Source organism: Ursus americanus, chromosome 32 (genome assembly GCF_024610735.1).
Source record: "Ursus americanus isolate L20-20 chromosome 32, mUrsAme1.1.p, whole genome shotgun sequence".
NCBI classification, from domain to species: Eukaryota; Metazoa; Chordata; class Mammalia; order Carnivora; family Ursidae; genus Ursus; species Ursus americanus.
The window spans coordinates 28,450,772-28,471,639 of NC_142158.1; the positions used below are offsets into that span (position 1 = coordinate 28,450,772).

At 40.3% G+C, this 20,868-nt stretch overlaps 1 protein-coding gene across 3 annotated transcripts; it reads right to left on the minus strand.

The window, feature by feature from the left end:
* Window positions 1–9,546: 9,546 nt before the first annotated feature.
* On the minus strand, window positions 9,547–16,213 carry LOC123790948 (HLA class II histocompatibility antigen, DO beta chain). Of its 3 annotated transcripts, none has more exons than XM_045795557.2 (6): window positions 16,052–16,213; window positions 12,783–13,049; window positions 12,036–12,317; window positions 11,450–11,560; window positions 11,169–11,200; window positions 9,547–10,994 (listed from the first exon to the last, which is right to left on the minus strand). In XM_045795557.2, the coding sequence occupies exons 1-6, from the start codon at window positions 16,140–16,142 to the stop codon at window positions 10,959–10,961; spliced, it is 819 nt and encodes a 272-aa protein (XP_045651513.1). In that variant the 5' UTR covers window positions 16,143–16,213; the 3' UTR covers window positions 9,547–10,958. The 3 variants fall into 3 exon arrangements, with proteins under 3 accessions (XP_045651513.1, XP_045651512.1, XP_087714254.1); XM_045795556.2 differs by having other exon boundaries at window positions 12,783–13,052; XM_087858128.1 differs by having other exon boundaries at window positions 12,240–12,317; window positions 12,783–13,052; window positions 16,052–16,180.
* Window positions 16,214–20,868: the final 4,655 nt, after the last annotated feature.

A 20,868-nucleotide genomic window follows, 5' to 3' on the forward strand; every position in this document is an offset into this window, starting at 1 on the left:
ACCACAAAACTTAATTGTAGGAGCCATAGACCACAAGAAGTGCTTACATATGGACGCCTGGGTGGCTCAGTCGTTAAGCGTCTGCCTTCGGCTCGGGGCGTGATCCCAGGGTCCTGGTATCGAGCCCCACGTCAGGCTCCCTGCTCCTCTGGAAGCCTGCTTCTTCCTCTCCCACTCCCCCTACTTGTGTTTCCCCTCTCTCTGGCTGTCTCTCTCTCCGTCAAATAAATAAATAAAATCTTTAAAAAAAAAAAAAAAAGAGGACAATCCCAGACAGATGGAACACTAAACCACCCTGAATCAAGGTGAGTGGGAAACCATCCCAATAACACATTATAGATTTTGAAAATCACTCAGAAATGAAATAAGTAGGTATAATTCTAACAAAACATGCAAAATTTGTATGCTGACGACCATATAATTCTGATAAATCAAAGAATATCTAAATAAATGGAGAGAGACACTGCATTTATGGATTGGAAGACCCAAGATATAAAGATGCCAAATCTTCCAAATTGATAAACAGGTTTAACTCAATGCCTATAAAAAATAAAACAGCAAGACTTCTTTAAGATATAGACAAGATTATTCTAAAATTTATATGCAAAGACAAGGGAACTAGAGCAGATAAAAACAATTTTGAAAAAAAGAATGATGATGGGAGGACTCTCTGCCTGATTTCAAGACTGGTTACATAGTTGGAGTAATCAGGACTGTGTTATTGGCAGAAGTACACACACATAACGATGGAACAGAATAAAGAGCCCAGAAACAGACCCATGCAATGTGCTCAACTGATTTTTGAACAAAGGTGCAAAACAATTCAATAAAGGAAACCATTCAACAAATGGTGCTAGAGCAACTAGTCAACTATAGGCAAAAGAAAGTATCACACATTATATAAAAACAAACTTGAAATGGATCACAGACTAATATGTAAGGTGTAAGACCATAAAACTTTTAGGAAAAAATCTTCAGGATTTAGGACTAAGCATAAAGCTTAGAAGCATGCTTCATAAATGGAAAAATTATAAATTGGATTTCATCAAAATTAAAACTTTCTCTCTGCAAAAGACCCTCTTAAGGGACAGGCCTAATCCATGCACGAGGAAGCAGTTGACCAAGATTAAAGCAGAAATCAATGAATTAGAAACCAGGAGTACAGTAGAGCAGATCAACAGAACTAGAAGCTGGTTCTTTGAAAGAATTAATAAAATTGACAGACCTCTGGCAAGACTTAACCAAAAGAATAGAGAAAGGACCCAAATTAATAAAATTATGAATGAAAAAGGAGAGCTCACAACCAACACCAATGAAATTGGAAGGATTATTAGAAACTTTTATCAACAGCTTTATGCCAATAAATTAAGCAATCTGGAAGAGATGGAGGCCTTCCTGGAAACCCATAAACTACCAAGACTGAAACAGGAAGAAATTGATTTTTTAAACAGGCCAATTAATTATGAAGAGATTGAGTCAGTGATAAACAATCTTCCAAAAAATAAAACTGCAGGTCCTGATGGTTTTCCTGGAGAATTCTACCAAACATTCAAAGAAGAAATAATACCTATTCTCCTAAAGCTATTTCAAAAAATAGAAACAGAAGGAAAGCTACCAAACTCATTCTATGAGGCCAATATTACCTTGATCCCCAAACCAGGCAAAGACCCCATCAAAAAGGAGAATTACAGACCAATTTCCCTAATGAATACGGACACCAAAATCCTCAACAAGATCCTGGCTAATAGAATCCAACAGTACATTAAAAGGATTATCCATCATGACCAAGTGGGATTCATCCCTGGGATGCAGGGGTGGTACAACATTCGTAAATCTATCAGTGTCTTAGATTTTATCCAGAAACAAAAATTCAGAAATCATATGATTCTCTCAATAGATGCAGAAAAAGCATTTGACAAAATACAGCATCCTTTCCTAATTAAAACCCTTCAGAGTGTAGGAATAGAGGGTTCATTTCTCAAGCTCATAAAAGCCATCTATGAAAAGCTTACAGCAAATATTATTCCCAACAGGGAAAAGCTGGAAGCCTTTCCCTTAAGATCAGGAACACGACAAGGATGCCCACTCTCGCCACTATTATTCAACATAGTACTAGAAGTCCTTGCAACAGCAATCAGACAACAAAAAGTTATAAAAGGTATCCAAATCGGCAAAGAAGAAGTCAAACTGTCTCTCTTCGCAGATGACATGATATTCTATATGGAAAACCCAAAAGAATCCACTCCCAAACTATTAGAAGTTATAGAGCAATTCAGTAATGTGGCGGGATACAAAATCAATGCTCAGAAATCAGTTGCATTTCTATACACAAATAATGAGACTGAAGAAAGAGAAATTAGGGAATCCATCCCATTTACAATAGCACCAAAAACCATACGTTACCTTGGAATTAACTTAACCAGAGATGTAAAGCATCTATATTCTAGAAACTATAAATCACTCTTGAAAGACATTGAGGAAGACACAAAAAGATGGAAAAATATTCCATGCTCATGGATCAGAAGAATTAACATAGTTAAAAAGTCCAGCTACCCAGAGCAATCTACACTTTCAATGCTATCCCGATCAAAATACTGATGACATTTTTCAAGGAACTGGAACAAATAGTCCTTAAATTTGTATGGAACCAGAAAAGGCCCCGAATCACCAAGGAACTGTTGAAAAGGAAAAACAAAGCTGGGGGCATCACAATGCCGGATTTCGAGCTGTACTACAAAGCTGTGATCACAAAGACAGCATGGTACTGGCACAAAAACAGACACATAGACCAATGGAACAGAATAGAGAACCCAGAAATGGACCCTCGGCTCTTTGGGCAACTAATCTTTGACAAAGCAGGAAAAAACATCCAGTGGAAAAAAGACAGTCTCTTCAATAAATGGTGCTAGGAAAAGTGGACAGCTACATGCAAAAGAATGAAACTTGACCACTCTCTCACACCGTACACAAAGATAAATTCCAAATGGATGAAAGACCTCGATGTGAGACAGGAATCCATCAAAATTCTAGAGGAGAACATAGGCAGCAACCTCTACGACATCGGCCAAAGCAACCTTGTTCATGACACATCTCCAAAGGCAAGAGAAACAAAAGATAAAATGAACATGCGGGACTTCATCAAAATAAAAAGCTTCTGCACAGCCAAGGAAACAATCAAAAAAACTAAGAGGCAGCCCACGGAATGGGAGAATATATTTGCAAATGATGCTACAGATAAAAGACTGGTATCCAAGATCTACAAAGAACTTCTCAAACTCAATACGCAAGAAACAAATAAACAAATCAAAAAATGGGCAGAAGATATGAACAGACACTTTTCCAATGAAGACATACAAATGGCCAACAGACACATGAAAAAATGTTCAAAATCATTACCCATCAGGGAAATTCAAATCAAAACCACACTAAGATACCACCTTACTCCAGTTAGAATGGCAAAAATCAACAGGCAGGAAACAACAATTGCTGGAGAGGATGTGGAGAAAGGGGATCCCTCCTACATTGTTGGTGGGAATGCAGGTTGGTGCAGCCACTCTGGAAAACAGTGTGGAGGTCCCTTAAAAAGTTAAAAATTGAGCTACCCTATGATCCAGCCATTGCACTACTGGGTGTTTACCCCAAAGATACAGACGTAGTGAAGAGAAGGGCCATATGCACCCCAATGTTCATAGCAGCAATGTCCACAATAGCTAAATCGTGGAAGGAACCGAGATGCCCTTCAACAGATGGCTGGATTAAGAAGCTGTGGTCCATATATACAATGGAATATTACTCAGCTATCAGAAAGAACAAGTTCTCAACATTTGCTGCAACATGGACGGCACTGGAGGAGATAATGCTAAGTGAAATAAGTCAAGCAGAGAAAGACAATTATCATATGATTTCTCTCATCTATAAAACATAAGAACTAGGAAGATCGGTAGGGGAAGAAAGGGATAAAGAAAGGGGGGGGGTAATCAGAAGGAGGAATGAAGCATGAGAGACTATGGACTCTGAGAAACAAACTGGGGGCCTCAGAGGGGAGGTGGGTGGGGGAATGGGATAGACTGGTGATGGGTAGTAAGGAGGGCACATATTGCATGGTGCACTGGGTGTTATACGCAACTAATGAATCATCAAACTTTGCATCAGAAACCAGCGATGTACTGTATGGTGACTAACATAATATAATAAAAAACATTAAAAAAATAAAATAAAATAAAATAAAATCAGACTCTTGTAAGCAGAAAAAAAAAGAAAAAAAGAAAAGACCCTCTTAAGAGAATGAAAAGACAAAATACAGACTAGGGGAAAATATTTGGAAATTACATAACTGATGAAGGACTAGTACCTAGATCTATATAAAGAACTCTCAGTTCAACAGTAAAGGGGTGCCTGGGTGGCTCAATCACTTAAGTGTCCAAAAAAAAAATTAAGATCCATGAGCCCAGAGGGGTATTTAAAGTAAGAAAAGGGGCACCTGGATTGCTCAGTCGGTTAAGTGTCCAACTCTTGATCTCAGCTCAGGTCTTGATCTCAGGGTCATGAGTTCAAGCCCTGCATTGGGCCCTGCACTGGACATGAAGCCTATTTAAAAAAAAAAAATCCAACAGTAAAGAAACAAACAATCCAATTAGAAAATGGGCAAAAGACATAAATGACATTTCACCAAAGAGGAGACACAGATGCCAAGTGATGACATGAAAAGATGGGCAACATCATTAGCCATCAGAGAAATGCAAATTGAAACCACAGTGATCTATCACTACACACCTATCAGAATGGCTAAAATAAAAAAAGACTATATCAATGGCAAAAACAAGGTTGCAGAAAAACTAGATCATTGATACGTCACTGGTGAAACTAATGTGGTGAAGCTGCTCTGGAGAACAGTTCAGCAGTTTCTTTAAACCTAAATATGCAACCACCATGCAACCCAGCAGTTATCCCAGAGAAATAAAGATCTGTGTTCACACAAAAACCTGTACATGAATGTTTATAGCAGTTTTATTCATAATAGTCAAAAACTGGAAGCAAACTGTGGTACATACATAGCATATGATAGTAGCTAGCAATAGAAACAAACAAAAATATACACAACAACCTGGGTGAATCTGCAGGGAATTATGCTGAGTGGGGAAAAAAAAAAGGCCAACCCCAAAGGGTTATATAGTGTATGATTCTATTTATATAACGTTTTTGAGATGACAAAATTATAGAAATGAGAATGGATTAATGGGTTCAGGAAGGAGTAGGAGGAGAAGTGGGTGTGGCTATTAAAGTTTTAGCAAGATGAGGGACAGCCTGGTGATGGAAATGTTCTGTATCTGGACTAAATCAAGGTCCATATTCAGACTGTGACAATTTACTATAGTTTACAAGACGTTGTCTTTCAGGGAAATCAAATAAAGGATACATGAGATCTCTGTATTATTTCTTATAAGGACATCTTATCTACAATTATATCAAAATGAAAAGTTTAATTTTAAAAAACATATTAACATTTTCAACAAAACTAGATGATAAGGTACATCCATGCACCTCAAAAGACCAGTTGATGGGGGACTATCCACTACCAGTCACAAGATCTCCCTGGAATTAGTGTCTGTGCTGGAGAATGTGGGTGGAAGCAACCAGGCACTTGACATGTCTAAGAATAGGATAAATCCCAGTCAACAGATACTCACTGGAAAACACAGCAGACCAATACGAGAGCAGCAGACGAAACTAGGAAGGACCTGCCCAATCCAATAGTGGTTGAACACAAAGGGCCGGGGTAAGGTTAGAAGGGGATGGAGCAGTCTCACCCCTTAGAATTCTCTAAACTGACCATCCAGGAACTTTTCCAAGGTAGGGCTCTACACTGAGGAAAACACTAGGAGTAGTGGAATCAAAATTGAGCCAGGCAGAAATAAGGAGATGAAGGAAAAGAAGCTTGAAGTGAGGGATGGAAACAGTCTGGAACTCTCCCAAGAAAGTGGCCATTTTTTTAGCATTACGCAAAAATACCAGGAGAGGTCTGTGAAGTGGGCAATGATCCTGAAGTACGCCACCTTCTAAAATTCAAGATCAATTTCATATAAAAAGAGCAACAGAAAGGGACTGAAGCGATATCTTCTACAAAGTTAGTGTCAATATGAAGGGAATATGAAACAGAATAAGTGCCTTACAAAGCACACAAGAAAAATCACACCACCAAAAAGACTAAACTATATTCTATTTCAAAACAAGCTAAATGTCTTTAAGAAAGTGTTAGAAGATATGAAATAGCAACATAAATCAGAATTAGAAAATCTCAATATAGACAAGAATATTGTATTATAAGATGTGCTATAATGATGTACTAAATATTGCTTCAATGACAATCATACTACAATATATAAGTGCATCAAAATAACACACTGTACACTTGAAATTTACAAAATGTAGCATGTCGAATTTATCAAATAAGAAAATAATGATTTTTTTTTAATTTCAGAAATATGGTCACAGTATTCAGAAGATAATTGGAAATAAAATCCACTTCAGAAATGAAGACTAAACTAGAAAGAACAAAATAACAAATAGACACAATGAAGAAGCCCTCAAAAGAAAAAAGAAGTAAAAAAGAAAAATTTAAAGAAAAAAGAAATGAGAGGTCAAGAGGATTCAAAAGAAAATGGCAAATATTGAAGATATGCAAAAAAAATTTAATATGTAAGCAGGAGTTTCTAAAAAAGGAAAACCAAAGAAAATACTAAAAAATAAAATTCAATAAAGCATTCCTAAAATGAAAAAAGATTTTAACAATATGTTGAAAGAGAATACGGCAAGGTGCCTGGGTGGCTCAGCAGGTTAACTCTTGATTTCGACTCTTGATTTTGGCTCAGGTCATGATCTCAGGGTCATGGGATTGAGCCCTGTGTCTGGCTCCACACTCAGTGCAGAGTCTACTTGAGATTCTCTGCCCTCTCCCTTTGCCCCTCCCCCAGGCTCACATTCTAAATAAATAAATAAATAAACAAACAAACAAATAAATAAGATCTTTAGGAAAAAGAGAAAGAAAGAGAATATGGTTTATTTGAGAACCTCAACCCAGATGACCAAAACCAAGATGTATTCTAATAAAATCTCTGAACATTAAAGAAAAAGAAAGCACTACCTAGGCATCTCAGCAAAAACAATAACTGACTTTATAATTAGATTTGACAACAATGTTACATAAAAGTGTAGTACCTTATTAAGATACTCAAGACCAGAAAATGGGAACCAACATTTTTATATCCAACAAAACTGACTTTCAAACTATTGAATATAAGGTCTTCCTAGCAAGCAACTAGAGAAAGAGGTTCAGACAACCACAATGATTATATCGGTAGTTCACAGCTTTTGGTATCAGGATCCTTTTGCATTCCTAAGAATTACTGGGAACTCCAAAGGGCTTTAGTTTATGTGGGGTTAATGCAAGCAATACTTACCATATGAAAACTTAAAACCGAAAAACTTTTAATATCGGGGCACCTGGGTGGCTCAGTTGGTTAAGCGTCTGCCTTCAGCCCAGATCATGATCCCAGGGTCCTAGGATTAAGCCCTGCATCGGGCTCTCTATTGAGCAGGGAGCCTGCTTCTTCTCCCTCTGCCCCCCACTAGGGCTTTCTCTCTCTCTCTAGTGCTCTCACTCTCTCAAATAAATCTTTTTTAAAAATCTTTAAAAAAAAAAAAAGAAAAACTTTTAATATTTGTTTGTTGAAATAACAGTGATAAACCCATGACACGTTAACATAAAAAACATATTTATGAAAACTAGCTGTATTTTCTAGCACAGAAAAAATAGTGAGAGAAAAGGAATTCTTTTACATTTTAAAAAATCTTTTTAAAGATTTATTTTAGAGAGGGAAAAAGCATGCATGAGTGAAGGGAGGGACAAAGGGAGAGGGAGAGAGAGAAACCCAAACAGCTCCATGAAGGGCTCCATGTGGGGCTTGATCTCACAACCCTGAGATCATGAACTGAGCCAAAATCAAGAGTCGGAGGTTTAACTGACTGAGCCACTTAGGTGCCCCTAAAAAATCTTTTTAATGTCTCACTTAGTTATGACTCACTTGGTCATATATTCTACATTCTGTCTGTAACGATATGTTGTTTTGGTTAAAACACATGAAGAAAATGTGGCCTCACTCAGATATGTAGTTGGAAAGAGGGGAAGAATTTTAATAGCCTTTCAGTTATTGTGTATATTCTTCTTTGATAAGATAGTAAAACTCAACGAATGGTAGATTCTTGCAAATTAGTTGCAATGTGGAATCTGAAAACTTATCAATGATCTTTTCATGTTTTATTATGTCAGAATTCATTGGTCTACCTTGACTTTGAGTGGACCTTCTAACCATGATAATTTCACAGTATCATGCATCGATCATTTGGAAAGGGGTTCACAGAATTATGCCAATCTCTAAAATGTTGACATGGTTCACTAAACAATATGAAAAGATCATATTTGGTAATGTCACCATTAATCTCATCCAGATAATCTTTATTATTGGGAAGCTGCGGTAAACACAAGTTTTCCAAAATTTTAATTTTCTCTGGAAAATCTGATTTTCACTGTCAATATCATTTTCTTTGAAGTGACAGACTTCTTTTGTTTATTTTTGAGAAAATGTCTACCCAACATACCCAAGGCATAATAACCATACTGTGTCTGTCAGTCACTCTTTCAAGAAAAATGACAGTCCATTAGAAAAAGAGGAGGTGGCTGGTTTCATCCACAACTCAAGCAGTTACACAGTGATTTTCCATAAGATAAGTGCCTTTCCATCACGTTGCAGCAGAAATACTAATTTGTCACGCTGTATATTATCAAAAAGGTGCCTACTTGAGATTCGAGGGTTAGTAAAACTAATGATTTTTATTGCTTCATCAAGGCTATCTTTAAGTGAAACTGGCATTTTTGAGGATTTTTCACTGCATGTGCATGACAGTCAAAGATACCATGATTACCTGTACAGTTTGGTGTCATTGCCTGGATTCACGCTAAGGCACCAAAAGTTTTACCCAACCACAGATTTTGCATCATCTGTACAAATACAGTGAAAAGAGCAAATAAGATCTTAATATTATTATAAAATAGTTTTGACCTTGCAGATCCCCCGAAAGGGTCTCAAGGACCTCCAGGAGTCCACAGAGCACAACTTGAGAACCACTGTACTCGAGGGACACCAACATAAGGAAGAGTAGTCAGCATTGCACATATTATTACTCACGGAACTAAGACTAAAAAGGGAGCAAGTATCCTCTGTAATGGTGTATGATCCATTAATATAGATACAGGACACTTATAAAAAGGGAAAATGATGAAGAGAACAAAGCAAAAGGAATATTAACTGTTTTCAGTAATCATTCTGGTGGTTGTAGTATGAGTATCATTATCAGACTGCTGTGTGCGTTCATGTGGTAAAAGCAAATGAGTTATGGGTGGGTATTCTAATTGTATGTATCCCTGTGTCTTTGAAAACCAGAATTGTTGGTGTGGAAGAAAGGAGACACAAGTGTAATATAGAAGGGATTAATTTTTTATTTATAGATATATAAATTTTTACTTCGGTAAATATGAACATTGTACATAAACATTTATGCTTGCACCAGGAAGACCTGATATAATGACAAACTCCTAACTCCACATTATGGTCTTAGCGACATTTCCCACTAAAATAAGCCAGGGCTTTCTAAAACAATGGCTGATTGCAGGTCTGGGTAGGAGACGTGCAGAATAAACCTGGAACATCTTGCCATATAACGGATAACAAAGAAACTATCAAAAGACTTGTGTCAAAAGGACTCGGGAGCCACTTGAAGAAGTTTCCATGTACCTCAAGTGATACGATTCAACTCATGGCTAAAAACTGCCATGAGCTAAAATCCATCGAATACATTCAAATCCTTGAGCTTATAATGATACAAAAAAAGAAAAATAAAAAGTAAAACCTAACTGCTCACCTTTGGATAATAGTAGGAACCAAATTCATTAGCTGGAAAACTAATAAAGGGAAAGAGTTAAACACTGCTCCTTTCTTTCCACTGTACCACTGGGCAGCCCACCGGTAAAGGAAGGGAAGTGTCTCTTTATGGAAGCAATTAAGCATATGAATAAAGAAGGAATGACAGAATGAGGATATCCCAATTCTGCAGCCCCCAGTGAATGAAAGGGCCTATGCAATGAGCCCCAACAGTGACAGCACCACAAAAAGAGACACAACTGGACAGTCTGTGCCTTATGGTGAAAAAACACATTGCCACCCACAGACTTGCCAAAGAAATTAAACCTGAGTCTATCCAGCCTCTGCAGCCAGATGCCAACTTGCAGAAAATGCAGAGGACAGAAGGACATGCTAAATGGCACCAGGTGCGTGCAGTTGGTAAAATCCAGACCGTGAGAAACTCTGCAGGTCAAATACCTCAGGCTTTTCAAAATATTAATCATAAGGGAGGGAAAGGGATACAGAAGAAACCAGTAAAGTATGAGGCATAAAAGTCAACTAAGCTATGTTGTCATGAATTCAGACTTGAGTGAATAGGGAATAAAAAAAAATACAACAAAGTGGTTATTCTAACAGTCAGAATAGGATTACCTTTGAGAGGACAGAGCGGGTTGATAGGTCTGAGGTACATGGAGACTCCTGCATGGCTGGTAAAGTTCTATTTCTTGACCTGAGTGGTGATTACAGGGGGTTTGCCTTAAGTAATTCATTAAATTCTACATTTTGTGTGGTTATTGGTATCTCAGTTTTATTTTACAGAAAATAGGTCATAAAAAACAGTGAAAAAGAAACAGTGCCTCTGAGTGTTTGTCTTCTGGAGACAGTGGAGAGCGCAGTTGGAAAGAGGAAGACGTGAGGGTAAGTCACAGGGCTCACTTAGTCCTGGGCTCAATCCCCTCGGTACTACTTCAGGCTCCAAGGCAAGAAGCTTTGGTTGGGACCTTAGCATGGTTGTGGTGAAGGAACTGCGCTTGAGACCTGCAGGGACAGTGATCAGGGTCTCAGGAGGGACCCCACCCTCGCATTCCAGAGACTCGGCACCCCGAGCCACCCAGCCAGAGCCAGCCTCATATCCTGTCCCCAAAACGTCTCCCTCTGGCCAAAGCATTGGGAGAGCAATCGGCCACCCAAAGACAAGGAAGAAGACATTACCTCATCACCAGACAACTGAGTCTGCACATATCCTGGAATGAGAGGGAAGAAACAGAACGCCCTTCATTAGGACCAAATGTTGTGATTATCCTGAAGGGTGGGGCAGTGACCCGAAATATCAGAACTCCATCTCTGCTGACCGCCCCCCGCAAAGGACTATCCTGGTGATTCCTGAGAAGTATAATCAGCTTTCTCTGCCTTGCATCTTTGAAGTTAGGGGAAGTGGGAAATGGGAGAACCATGGGGCAGGTGGCAAGGGGACTCTTGAGAGGCTCATTTACCTTTCTGAGCCCTGAGGCAGATGACAGTCCCCACGAGAAAGAAGATCAGCCCAAGCAGGAAGGTTGCACTTCCACTTAGCATCTTTCTCCAAGAATATGCAGACTGAGCTCCTATGGGAAACAGGTCTTAAAATTAGTAGAAAGCTCCCAATATTTGGTGTGCCTTCTTGGAATCCCAGAGCCTGTACTGGACACCAAATCAAATGCTATGGAGAAGAGAAGTACATTTAGAAATGGTTCTTTGAAGCCAAGGTTTGCACCCATGGAGTTTCTGTAACTGATTCCTGCAGCCCACGAGAATGCCCCCCAACCTACTAAGACAAAGTATTAGAGGACACTAGTTCCCACAGTTGGAAATAAGTGATGAGGTGATTAGACCTCCTTATTTCTTGGAAGATACAAACATAGATATCTGCCATGTCTTCTCCCACCCTAACTCAAGGAACCCGATTTCCATGACTCCCTCAGATCAGGGGAAAGAAGAATGACTCTTGGGACCAAGATGAATGCAGAGGTCACACAGGCCCTGTGCTGAGGCGGCATCACCCTGAGTCGGAACTAGAGAGTACAAGAAGCCGATTCTCACTCCACTCCACAGAAATAGGGCTCAGCAGGCTGGGATGATTAACAAGGCAAGTGTAGACATCTCCAAGTTCAGGAGTCATTTCCAGCATCACCATTGTCTGGAAGGTCCAGTCTCCATTCCTGATGAGGCCAGTGGACATGACCCCGACCCTCTCCTCCTGCCCATTCCGGAACCACCTGATCTTGATGTCTCCTGGATAGAAACCTGTCACAGAGCAGAGCAGCAAATTGCGGTGCTGCAGGGACGGGATCCTCTCTGGATACACTGTCACCTCTGGTTGTACTGGGAGGGGAGAGAAAAATGAGACATTGTGAAGGAAAACCACCAAGCCAGGACAGATTCCTCGAGAGACTATCTCTGCCCCTAATCTCCTTCTCACACCACCCAAGGGGAAACTGGAAATGGAAAGAAATCTCTGCCCCCAAGACTCAGAAACGGGGTATAATAATGCCCCAAGGAGGAGTTAGGCCTTATCAGATACTCCCACAATTACCCCTTCTACTCGAGAGCCCACTGGTCCTTAATGTCCTTGAGAACTTTGGGGGTCTGGGACCAAGACCACAGTGACTTGACCTGTGAGTATAATGAGTGAATCACAACTGGGGACGGAACACATACAGAGACTTCCCTGCTCATAAGCCATATATCGTGAAGCAGGAAATTGCCTATCATAAGGAAGTAAAGCCCATGGTCAGGTTCACATGCGGGAGGCTCCTGAACCCCAACAGACCTCACCTCCCACCTCACCTTTCCTCCCCACAGTGAAGGGTGCACCCAGCTTGTAGTTACGCCTGCAGAGGGCATCCACAGAAGCTCTACTCCTCTCCAGTATATCCGGCCGACTGTTCCACAGCTCAGCATCAGGCTTCCCCAGCTCTGTCAACGCCACAAACATTCCCACACAGCTGTCGAAACGTGCATACTCCTCCAAGTTAAAAATGAATCTCACCACAAACTGCACTTTCTCTGTCCCGTTGATGAAGTAACAGTCAGCTTTTGCCTGAATCACGAAATCTTCTAGAAAACAAGAAAGACTATAACCCAACCACCACTAAAAAGTGGAAACCCATACATGGTAAAACTATGCCAGACCACATGGATATGAGAGGAGGCCTTTTAACTTCAGTAAATAGGTCAAAGTAGCCTCTTTTCCCCTGGGCCCCACCCCGGTTCCATTTAGCAAAGAGACATCCATTGTGGAAGAAAGCCTGAGGCCCATCCTACTGGGCCAGCCAAACAGAAGACATGGAACCCAAAAAAGGCAAGCCAAAGAGAGAGTCCCAAGAGACATAAACATTCATTCCACAAGTATTTTTTGACCGTTTGTGTTTTGCTGACACTGTGCCGGTTTCTCCAAGCCAAGTTTTCAGAAGCCCAAGGTTTTAACACCCCTTGTTATCAAGTCAAAAACATCCATCCCCAAATGAAATAATTCAATAGTGCTCTTGTCCGTAGCAGGTTCATTCTATACGTTCCTTCTGGAGTGAAGTGAGGGAGTGATGGTGGGGGTGGGGGAGGATGTGCAAAGAAATGCAGACTAGGTACACATTTTGATGTGAAACTAACACACCTTATACTTTTTCCTCACTATGGGTTTTCTCCAAAAATTTTCTTTTGGACCTTTCCCCTTGCACTCTTACCTAGAGACCTCACCCCCCTGTTGGCTCTAATAAGGTAATGATTTCATTAACTTTGTTGGTGTGAAGTAAAATAATTCTAATTCACGGCTCAAAGATTAATATTGCCATCAGCATCATTGGCACTATACCTACCCTTCCAGTAGCTACAACAACATGGTGATAGGGGATACACAATTAGCTTAAACCTTCTTCGGGGGGCAGGGGGTTTACATGAAACTGTGCCATTAAAGGTGGAATAAAAAAACATAATTCCATCGTCCATTATGATTTTCTACTTTCAGACACCTTACTAACGTTGGTAGTGATTAGTTTCAGCTACATATTTTTTCATACCAGGTCTACTCTGCTCATGTTCTTCAGTGTAATTCAACACTAAAAAATTATGTAATCTGTTCTCATTGGTAAGAAAGAGTATAATTCTTATTCACTGAGCACACAGTGTGCTCTGGCCTGAGTGTTTGTGCCCCTCCCCCAAAATTCATGTGTTGCGATCCTAACCCCCAAAGGTGATGTTATTTATCAGTAGGAGGTACTTTTGAGAGGTGCTTGGGTCATGAGGGTGGAGCCCTCCCTCATGAATGGGATTAGCCCTTGTAAAGGAGGCTCCAGAGAGATCCCAAGACCCTTCCACCACATTAGGACACAGGGAGAAGGTGCCACCTATGAACCAGGAGGAGAGTGTCCACCAGAACACAGCCATGCTGACGCCCCGATCTTGGACTTCCCAGCCTCCAGAACCATGAGAAATAAATTTCTGTTGTTTATAAGCCACCCAGTCTGTGTGGTACTTTGTAACAGCAGCCAGAATGGACTAAGACACAATGATACCTGTCATAGATGTGAAGATCCGAAAAATTTTAAGTAACCAAGTGGTAAACGGCCCCGGATTATGTTTCAGTTGATTTGGGTTCTAGTTCTATATCCAGTAGTTATACCTAGAACCACTTACCCTCCCTGACCTGCTTTCCATTGAAAACAACACTGCAGCAGAGCTCAAAAGTATAGTGTTAGGTGACCAAAAAAAGAAGAATGTGATTCAGTGCACAATGTTTATTAACATTTTTAAGTACACATGAAAAACAATGCTAAATATTCTTAAAGCCCAGCCTCAAAGTTAAAGACACACCAGACATATTAGAATGGATCTGTAAGGAAAGGAGGGCATGAAAATGCAGACCAGGAAAGAGGAGAGAGTCGTTGCACCGACAAATGATTGCCAAGTGCTGTGAACTCACTGGGTAAGATTGATACAATTCTCTGTATGCACTCGAGAACAACAAAAATGAAAGGAAATTCAAATCGATTGATAAGGCAGGTTGGTCAGAAAAGATCCACCTGCAGAAATGGCATGAATTAAGGCTTGAGGGATAATTGTTATTGATCCTGAATTGTAAATTTACTTTCATTTCTAAACTCAGAGGCCTCCTCTGGGAACTACTGAGCTGAGTGTGAAGGATGGCAGCATCCTTCCTGCAGGAATCAGCTCTTAGCAGCTAAACTCAGCTCTAACCTCCAGTGCTCTTCCTTCTTACAGTTTAAATCAGAAAAAGGAAATTATTTTGGGGTTAGATTTAAGATCTAAACTGACTGTTTGTTTGTTTGTTTGTTTGTTTTTCATTTGTGTTGCTTAATGGACATTATAAGCTTAGAGAGGTTTCTATTCTGGGAGAATAAAGATCTTCTCCTACCCACCCCGCCCTCCCAGGTTTGTTCCTCTTTTGTATTTGATGAAACTTTGACATTCAAGCAAACTCTTTTTTTAGCACAATTTATCCTATTTTCTGCTGATAAATATGTTTTCAGGGTGTAATACTGCCTCATGTTCACACAGCCCATCTCCTCGGCTAGAAAAATAACAGCAATAAATACACATACCCAGGAACCAGAGCACAGGCATACTGCATTCAACTTCTCTTCATTCTCAAAACTGGGGTTAATAAATGCCAATAGAAGAAACCTTTGTTTCCAATTTCTTTCCTCCACATGTATCCCAGTTGGATAAATATAAAACAGTTGCAACCATCAGAGCAAACTCCTGTCTGGAAAAATGGCAACTATTCTTAGACTACCCCCAGTTAATACAGTTCTTGAGACTGGCATTGATACAATAAGGACTCTAAGCAAGACAAAATGTTTCCCTTCTTCCTAGCACCCTTCTCCTTGAAGCTGGGCTCTGGTGTAGGAAGTCCCTTTTCCCAGCAGTCCAATGTGTGTGGTAAAGAGGGGAGGCATATTTTAATTTCAAAGGGAAGAACACTTTGAAGCCAGAAGCCAGTTCAATCTGGTCTGCAGCCTGGACCTACAGGGAAAAGCATCCCTCCCCCATGTCAATTCTTGCATACACAACTGAAAAAAATTTTTTTGCTCTGTTCTTACCTGGAGAGTCTCTGACTTGAGTCATGGAGGAATCCAGTCGGATTACACTCACTAGGAGAGCCACCATCCATGGAAACCACCCAGAACCCATTCTGGAAGGAAAAATAAAAAATTAGACAGTAAAGTCATCAACCTCTTCAGAATGGGGCTTGCCCCCACAAAACTCAGTCAAAAAAATATGAGAGTATGAATACCTTTCTGGTTTGCTCAGGATTGGAAACTCTTCACACTGATAACCAATCATGACAGAAGGGTTTTGCATCATTAGATGCTGGGTAGACTACTTTCATAAAGTCGTGTGTACCACTCAAGAATTGTTTACCTGCAGAATCACTGTCTGATGTGTGTGGAAAATGGGCTGTGAGAAAAATTTTTTTAAAATAGCGTACACTGTATGTGGTCCTAGAAGAACTACGCAGATTGTTTGCTTTGCATTCCACTATCTTTTAACCAATAAGTCTCTTCTCCTGCGGGGTGGCCGACATTGCCAAATAAAGCAGAAAGTAGACAGCATTCTGAAGCATTTGCCTTAAGATGAGTTAATGAAGGGATTATCATAGAAGAGATTGAGAACCACCTGGAGAGTATGATTTCCTATAAACCAAGAGAGAGCCACCAAAAGAAGAAGAAGAAGAAGGAGGAGGAGGAGGAGGGGGGGGGGAAGGGGAGGAGGAAGGAGAAGAAGGGAGAAGATAAAAGAATAAAATGCTGCAAAAATGTTCAAGAGAGAACTCCCGGGTGGCTCAGTCAGTTAAGCATCTGACTTCGGCTCAGGTCATGATCTCAGAGCTCTGGGATTGAGCCCCACGATGGGCTTCCCACTCAGTGGGATTTTGGTTGTTTTTCTGTCCCTCCCCAACCCCCTTCAAATAAATAAATACAATCTTTTTTAAAAAATGTTTAGAAGGATGAAATAGAAGAAGAATTATTGTGTTTTATAATTAGTGGAGCATTAACAGCCTTCAGTGGGACATAGAGTATTAGAAATGAAGGCAGCAGATATAAACAGGCCTCCAAGAATGTTGGAAGGGAAAACAAAGGAAAAGATGGGACTCTAACTTGAGCGAAAAGGCATGCAAAAGGTAAGTTACCTTTAAGAAAGACCTCAACAGTTAAATGGGTGATGGGTATTATGGAGGGCACTTGTTGTGATGAGCACTGGGTGTTAAATGTACATGATGATTCACTAAATTCTACTCCTGAAACCAATATTACACTATATGTTAACTAACTAGAATTTAAACAAAAACTTGAAATGGAAAAAAAAAAAAAGGAAAGACCTTAACAAGTTTCTCAGTCAAGTGAAAGGCATCTGTACACGGGAGAAATTGAACATAAAAAGGAGAAGAAAAGAGAAATTACCCCCAGAATTCTTAATGGAATCCAAAGAAAGAGATTGTCAGACTTGGTTATAAAAAGGAACACTTGTTCAGAGACTAGAATGAAGACAGGGAGATTGGAGGTGAGCAAGAGGGGAATGAGGAAGTTCTGGTTGTATGGCTTCAATGGACTCCATTTAGGACAGGGCAAATATCTCCTGCTAGAAAGGAATTGCAAGAAAATCTATTTGACAACTACAGAGAGAAGGCTGCTTTTTAACCAAAGTAGCCTATAAGTACATTATTATTTATTTAGCACAGGCCATCCATGCCCAATATTATGGACCATGCAGTGATGACACAGACATGTTCCTTGTTCTCAAGAATGTGTAACCTAAGTGGAGTGACAAGGAAACAATCCACTCTAACTTCAGGAAGAGTGAGATTAATTTACTAATGTTTGGGCTCACGAGAAGAGTAAATTTTAATTAAATCTAGAAAGAGTTCATGATAAAGTTGATAGTTGATACAAGTGACATAACAAGCAGAGATTTTTAGAATTTGGAATACCCAGTACATGCAACAACAGAAAGGAGATAAACAGTGAAATAAAAAGTTTATCTGGAATCCCTTTCAAATTTCTGATTATCTGAAATAAATAAATACATGCCTACTACCTCATTGAATGGGAAAAGATACAACATAACTTTCTTTAATTCTTCACTTCCTGAAAAGAACACACATGCTTTGGTGGTATGTAAGGTAGGATTATGATGGGAGTTGACCAGGACACCCAGGAATACTTAACTTATGCTTTGCCAAATACTCTTGGAGGCCCTCAGGACACCTCTTCCCATAAGTAGTAATGCCGAATTGCAAACCAAAGACTGACTCTGTTATTAGCTGGTCAAATCTCTGATACCCCAGGAGGAAGTTTTATGATAAGTTTCTCTGAAGCATGAGACCCAAGGCAGGTCTCATGTTCCCTCTTAAATCCCACTTGTACTGCTAGCCAGCTATCAATCCTGAAGGATTAAGAACTCCCAAACGTAAGAGTAATAGCATGGGTCACAAAGGGATTCTGTTCAAGATGGCAAAAATAGGATTCAGAAAAGAGGTAAATGCAACTATGTAACCTTTAAATACTGTGGCCCTCCTACTCTTAGTAAACATGCCCTGCCCTGGAATCTGATCAATCAAAATAATAATTCCTTCTCCTGGGAGATCACGACAGATAAACAAAAAGATGGGGAGGTGTGGAAGACATCATTAATGTTCACCAACATCCTCTACTTCCTGGGCACATGGAAAACTGTACTTCCTGGTTTCCCAGGAATGTGTGACTAGTTCTAGCCAATGGTTAGTGAACAAAAAGATTCTTGGTCAAAGAATTTACCATTGCATGACTCTTCTCTTCTTCACTTAGCAAGTCAACCAAGATAGCCTTGTGTTGAAATGGTGGAATCAGAATATAAAAGCAATCTAAGAGTCATCATGAAGAGGAGAAACCCTAGAGAGTCACCCAGACCCACAACAGGTGCTGTATGAATGAGAGAGAACTTTTACTTGATTAAGGCTCTGAGGGTTGTTACCACAGCCTGGCCTAACTTTTTTTTTTTTTTTTTTTTTTTGATAGAGAGATACAGCCAGTGAGAGAGGGAACACAGCAGGGGGAGTGGGAGAGGAAGAAGCAGGCTCCCAGCTGAGCAGGGAGCCCAATGCGGGGCTCGATCCCAGCGTCCTGGGATCACGCCCTGAGCCAAAGGCAGACTCTGAATGACTGAGCCACCCAGGCGCCCCCAGCCTGGCTAACTTAACCTAACTAATATAGAACAAGAACAAGAATGTTGACCTGGCCCCTCCACATCCCTCAAGTATATTTGAATATTCATGAATTAGAAGCCGGAGCACAGGCCAAAACTGGTAGACTCTGTCCACAGAGCATCTGACCCATGACTGTGGGTGGTACTTCTAGAGGCATATGGTTATGTTGCTCCCACTTGGGAGGGTACGTGTGGAACTGAGTGAAAAGGTGGTAATCAGAAGGAGCTCAAGCCACTGAGTTTTAACTTCCCCCCCTTTGTCCTACCCACACCTACCTTAGTCTTTCCCAGGTATTTAATCTCATTTGGAAGTGGAGAAAAACATTCTACTTGAAGCTAAATGAGTGAGAACCTGTCATGGAGATTATCAGAAGCAGCAAAAGCATGAGAGGGTAATAGAGGCTTAAGTCCACGTCTAGTTAGCTCTTCTGCAGGCAGTACTGTAGCTGGGCTTTGGACCCTTCTCTCCAGGATGAGAGAGAGATCTTGAGGAGAGAAGAAAGAGTGAGGCCTAGAGAATACAGATAAAAGCTGTGCTTGTATTTGGGTTTAGAGGAAGAGAAAGAGTTGATGGACGGCAAGACGTATTGAGGGCAGACTGGAGGATGTGGATGCTGAGCCAGAAAGTTAGGAGGGCTGCTCCTTCCTACTACTGGTGTGAAAGTGTTTCAGGCTCATAAACTCTAAAATCTGATTTGCCTACATCATCACCATAATAGCTAATATTTGTTGATTCTACGTTATGAGTCAGTTTTCTAAGCACTATGAATGTCTGTGTCTATGCATGGTGGTGGGGGATGAGGGGAGAGAGAAAGAGAGAAAAAGAAGAATAGAGAGAGAATCATAATAATGACCCTTTGCAGAGATATTATTATGATCTCCCTTTTATAGACAAAGTAGTGAAAGAATAAACCAAGGGTCACATATCAGCAGTGCTTTTTCCGTTGCATGGTATTTCTTATTTGGGGGCCCAGGACAGCTTTATTTCTACTCCTTCAGTATCCTTGCAATGATAAGATGCACAAAGGAGCAAAATAACTGAAGGATTTTATTAGAACTATTTGGAGCCAGAAGAGACCCCCATCATATCCTATCTCACAAAAGGAAGTCAGTGGTCTCCTATATCGCAAGCAAGGAGTGGCATAGAACCTATCTATGGGCACTAAGAAGAGAAAACAGGATAAATCTGTGAATCTCCCTTGTCAATGGCCTCTGATACAAGCATCAGTTCATCCAGTTAGAAACTTTGTTGAGTCAGCTCTGGCGAGAAGCTAACGAAGGGAGAGGTGGTGGCCTGGCTCCTTTCTTCCATGCTTCTGTTTTTGTATTCTACTTGTATGAGCTTGAAAAACAAGGTGGGGCATTCTGATCTCTCTCTTCCTGTCTGATTTCAACCAAGAACACTTCCTAATATAGATACTTCTGTGATTTTTCGCTCAAATCTGTATCTTGCATCCCACTTCCTCATTCCCTCCCTAATCTATTCTCTAGGGAGTGAGAGAAGGTACGTATGATACATGTGATTCTTTCCTTTTTTTTAGAGAGACAGCACACACTCGAGTGGGAGGAGGACAGGGGAAGAGGAAGAGACTCTGCACTGAGTGTGGAATCCAACATGGAGTCAGTCTCACAACCCTGAGATCATGACCTGACTGAAATCAAGAGTCAGACGCTT

Coding starts and splice junctions, on each gene's coding strand:
- LOC123790948 (XM_045795556.2), bottom strand. CDS start 16,142: ATGGGTTCTGGGTGGTTTCCATGGATGGTGGCTCTCCTAGTGAGTGTA. Junction 11,561..12,035: donor CCCTATTTCTGTGGAGTGGA/GTGAGAATCGGC, acceptor TGTTTCCCATAG/GAGCTCAGTCTGCATATTCT. Junction 10,995..11,168: donor CTCAGTTGTCTGGTGATGAG/GTAATGTCTTCT, acceptor CTGTCCCTGCAG/GTCTCAAGCGCAGTTCCTTC.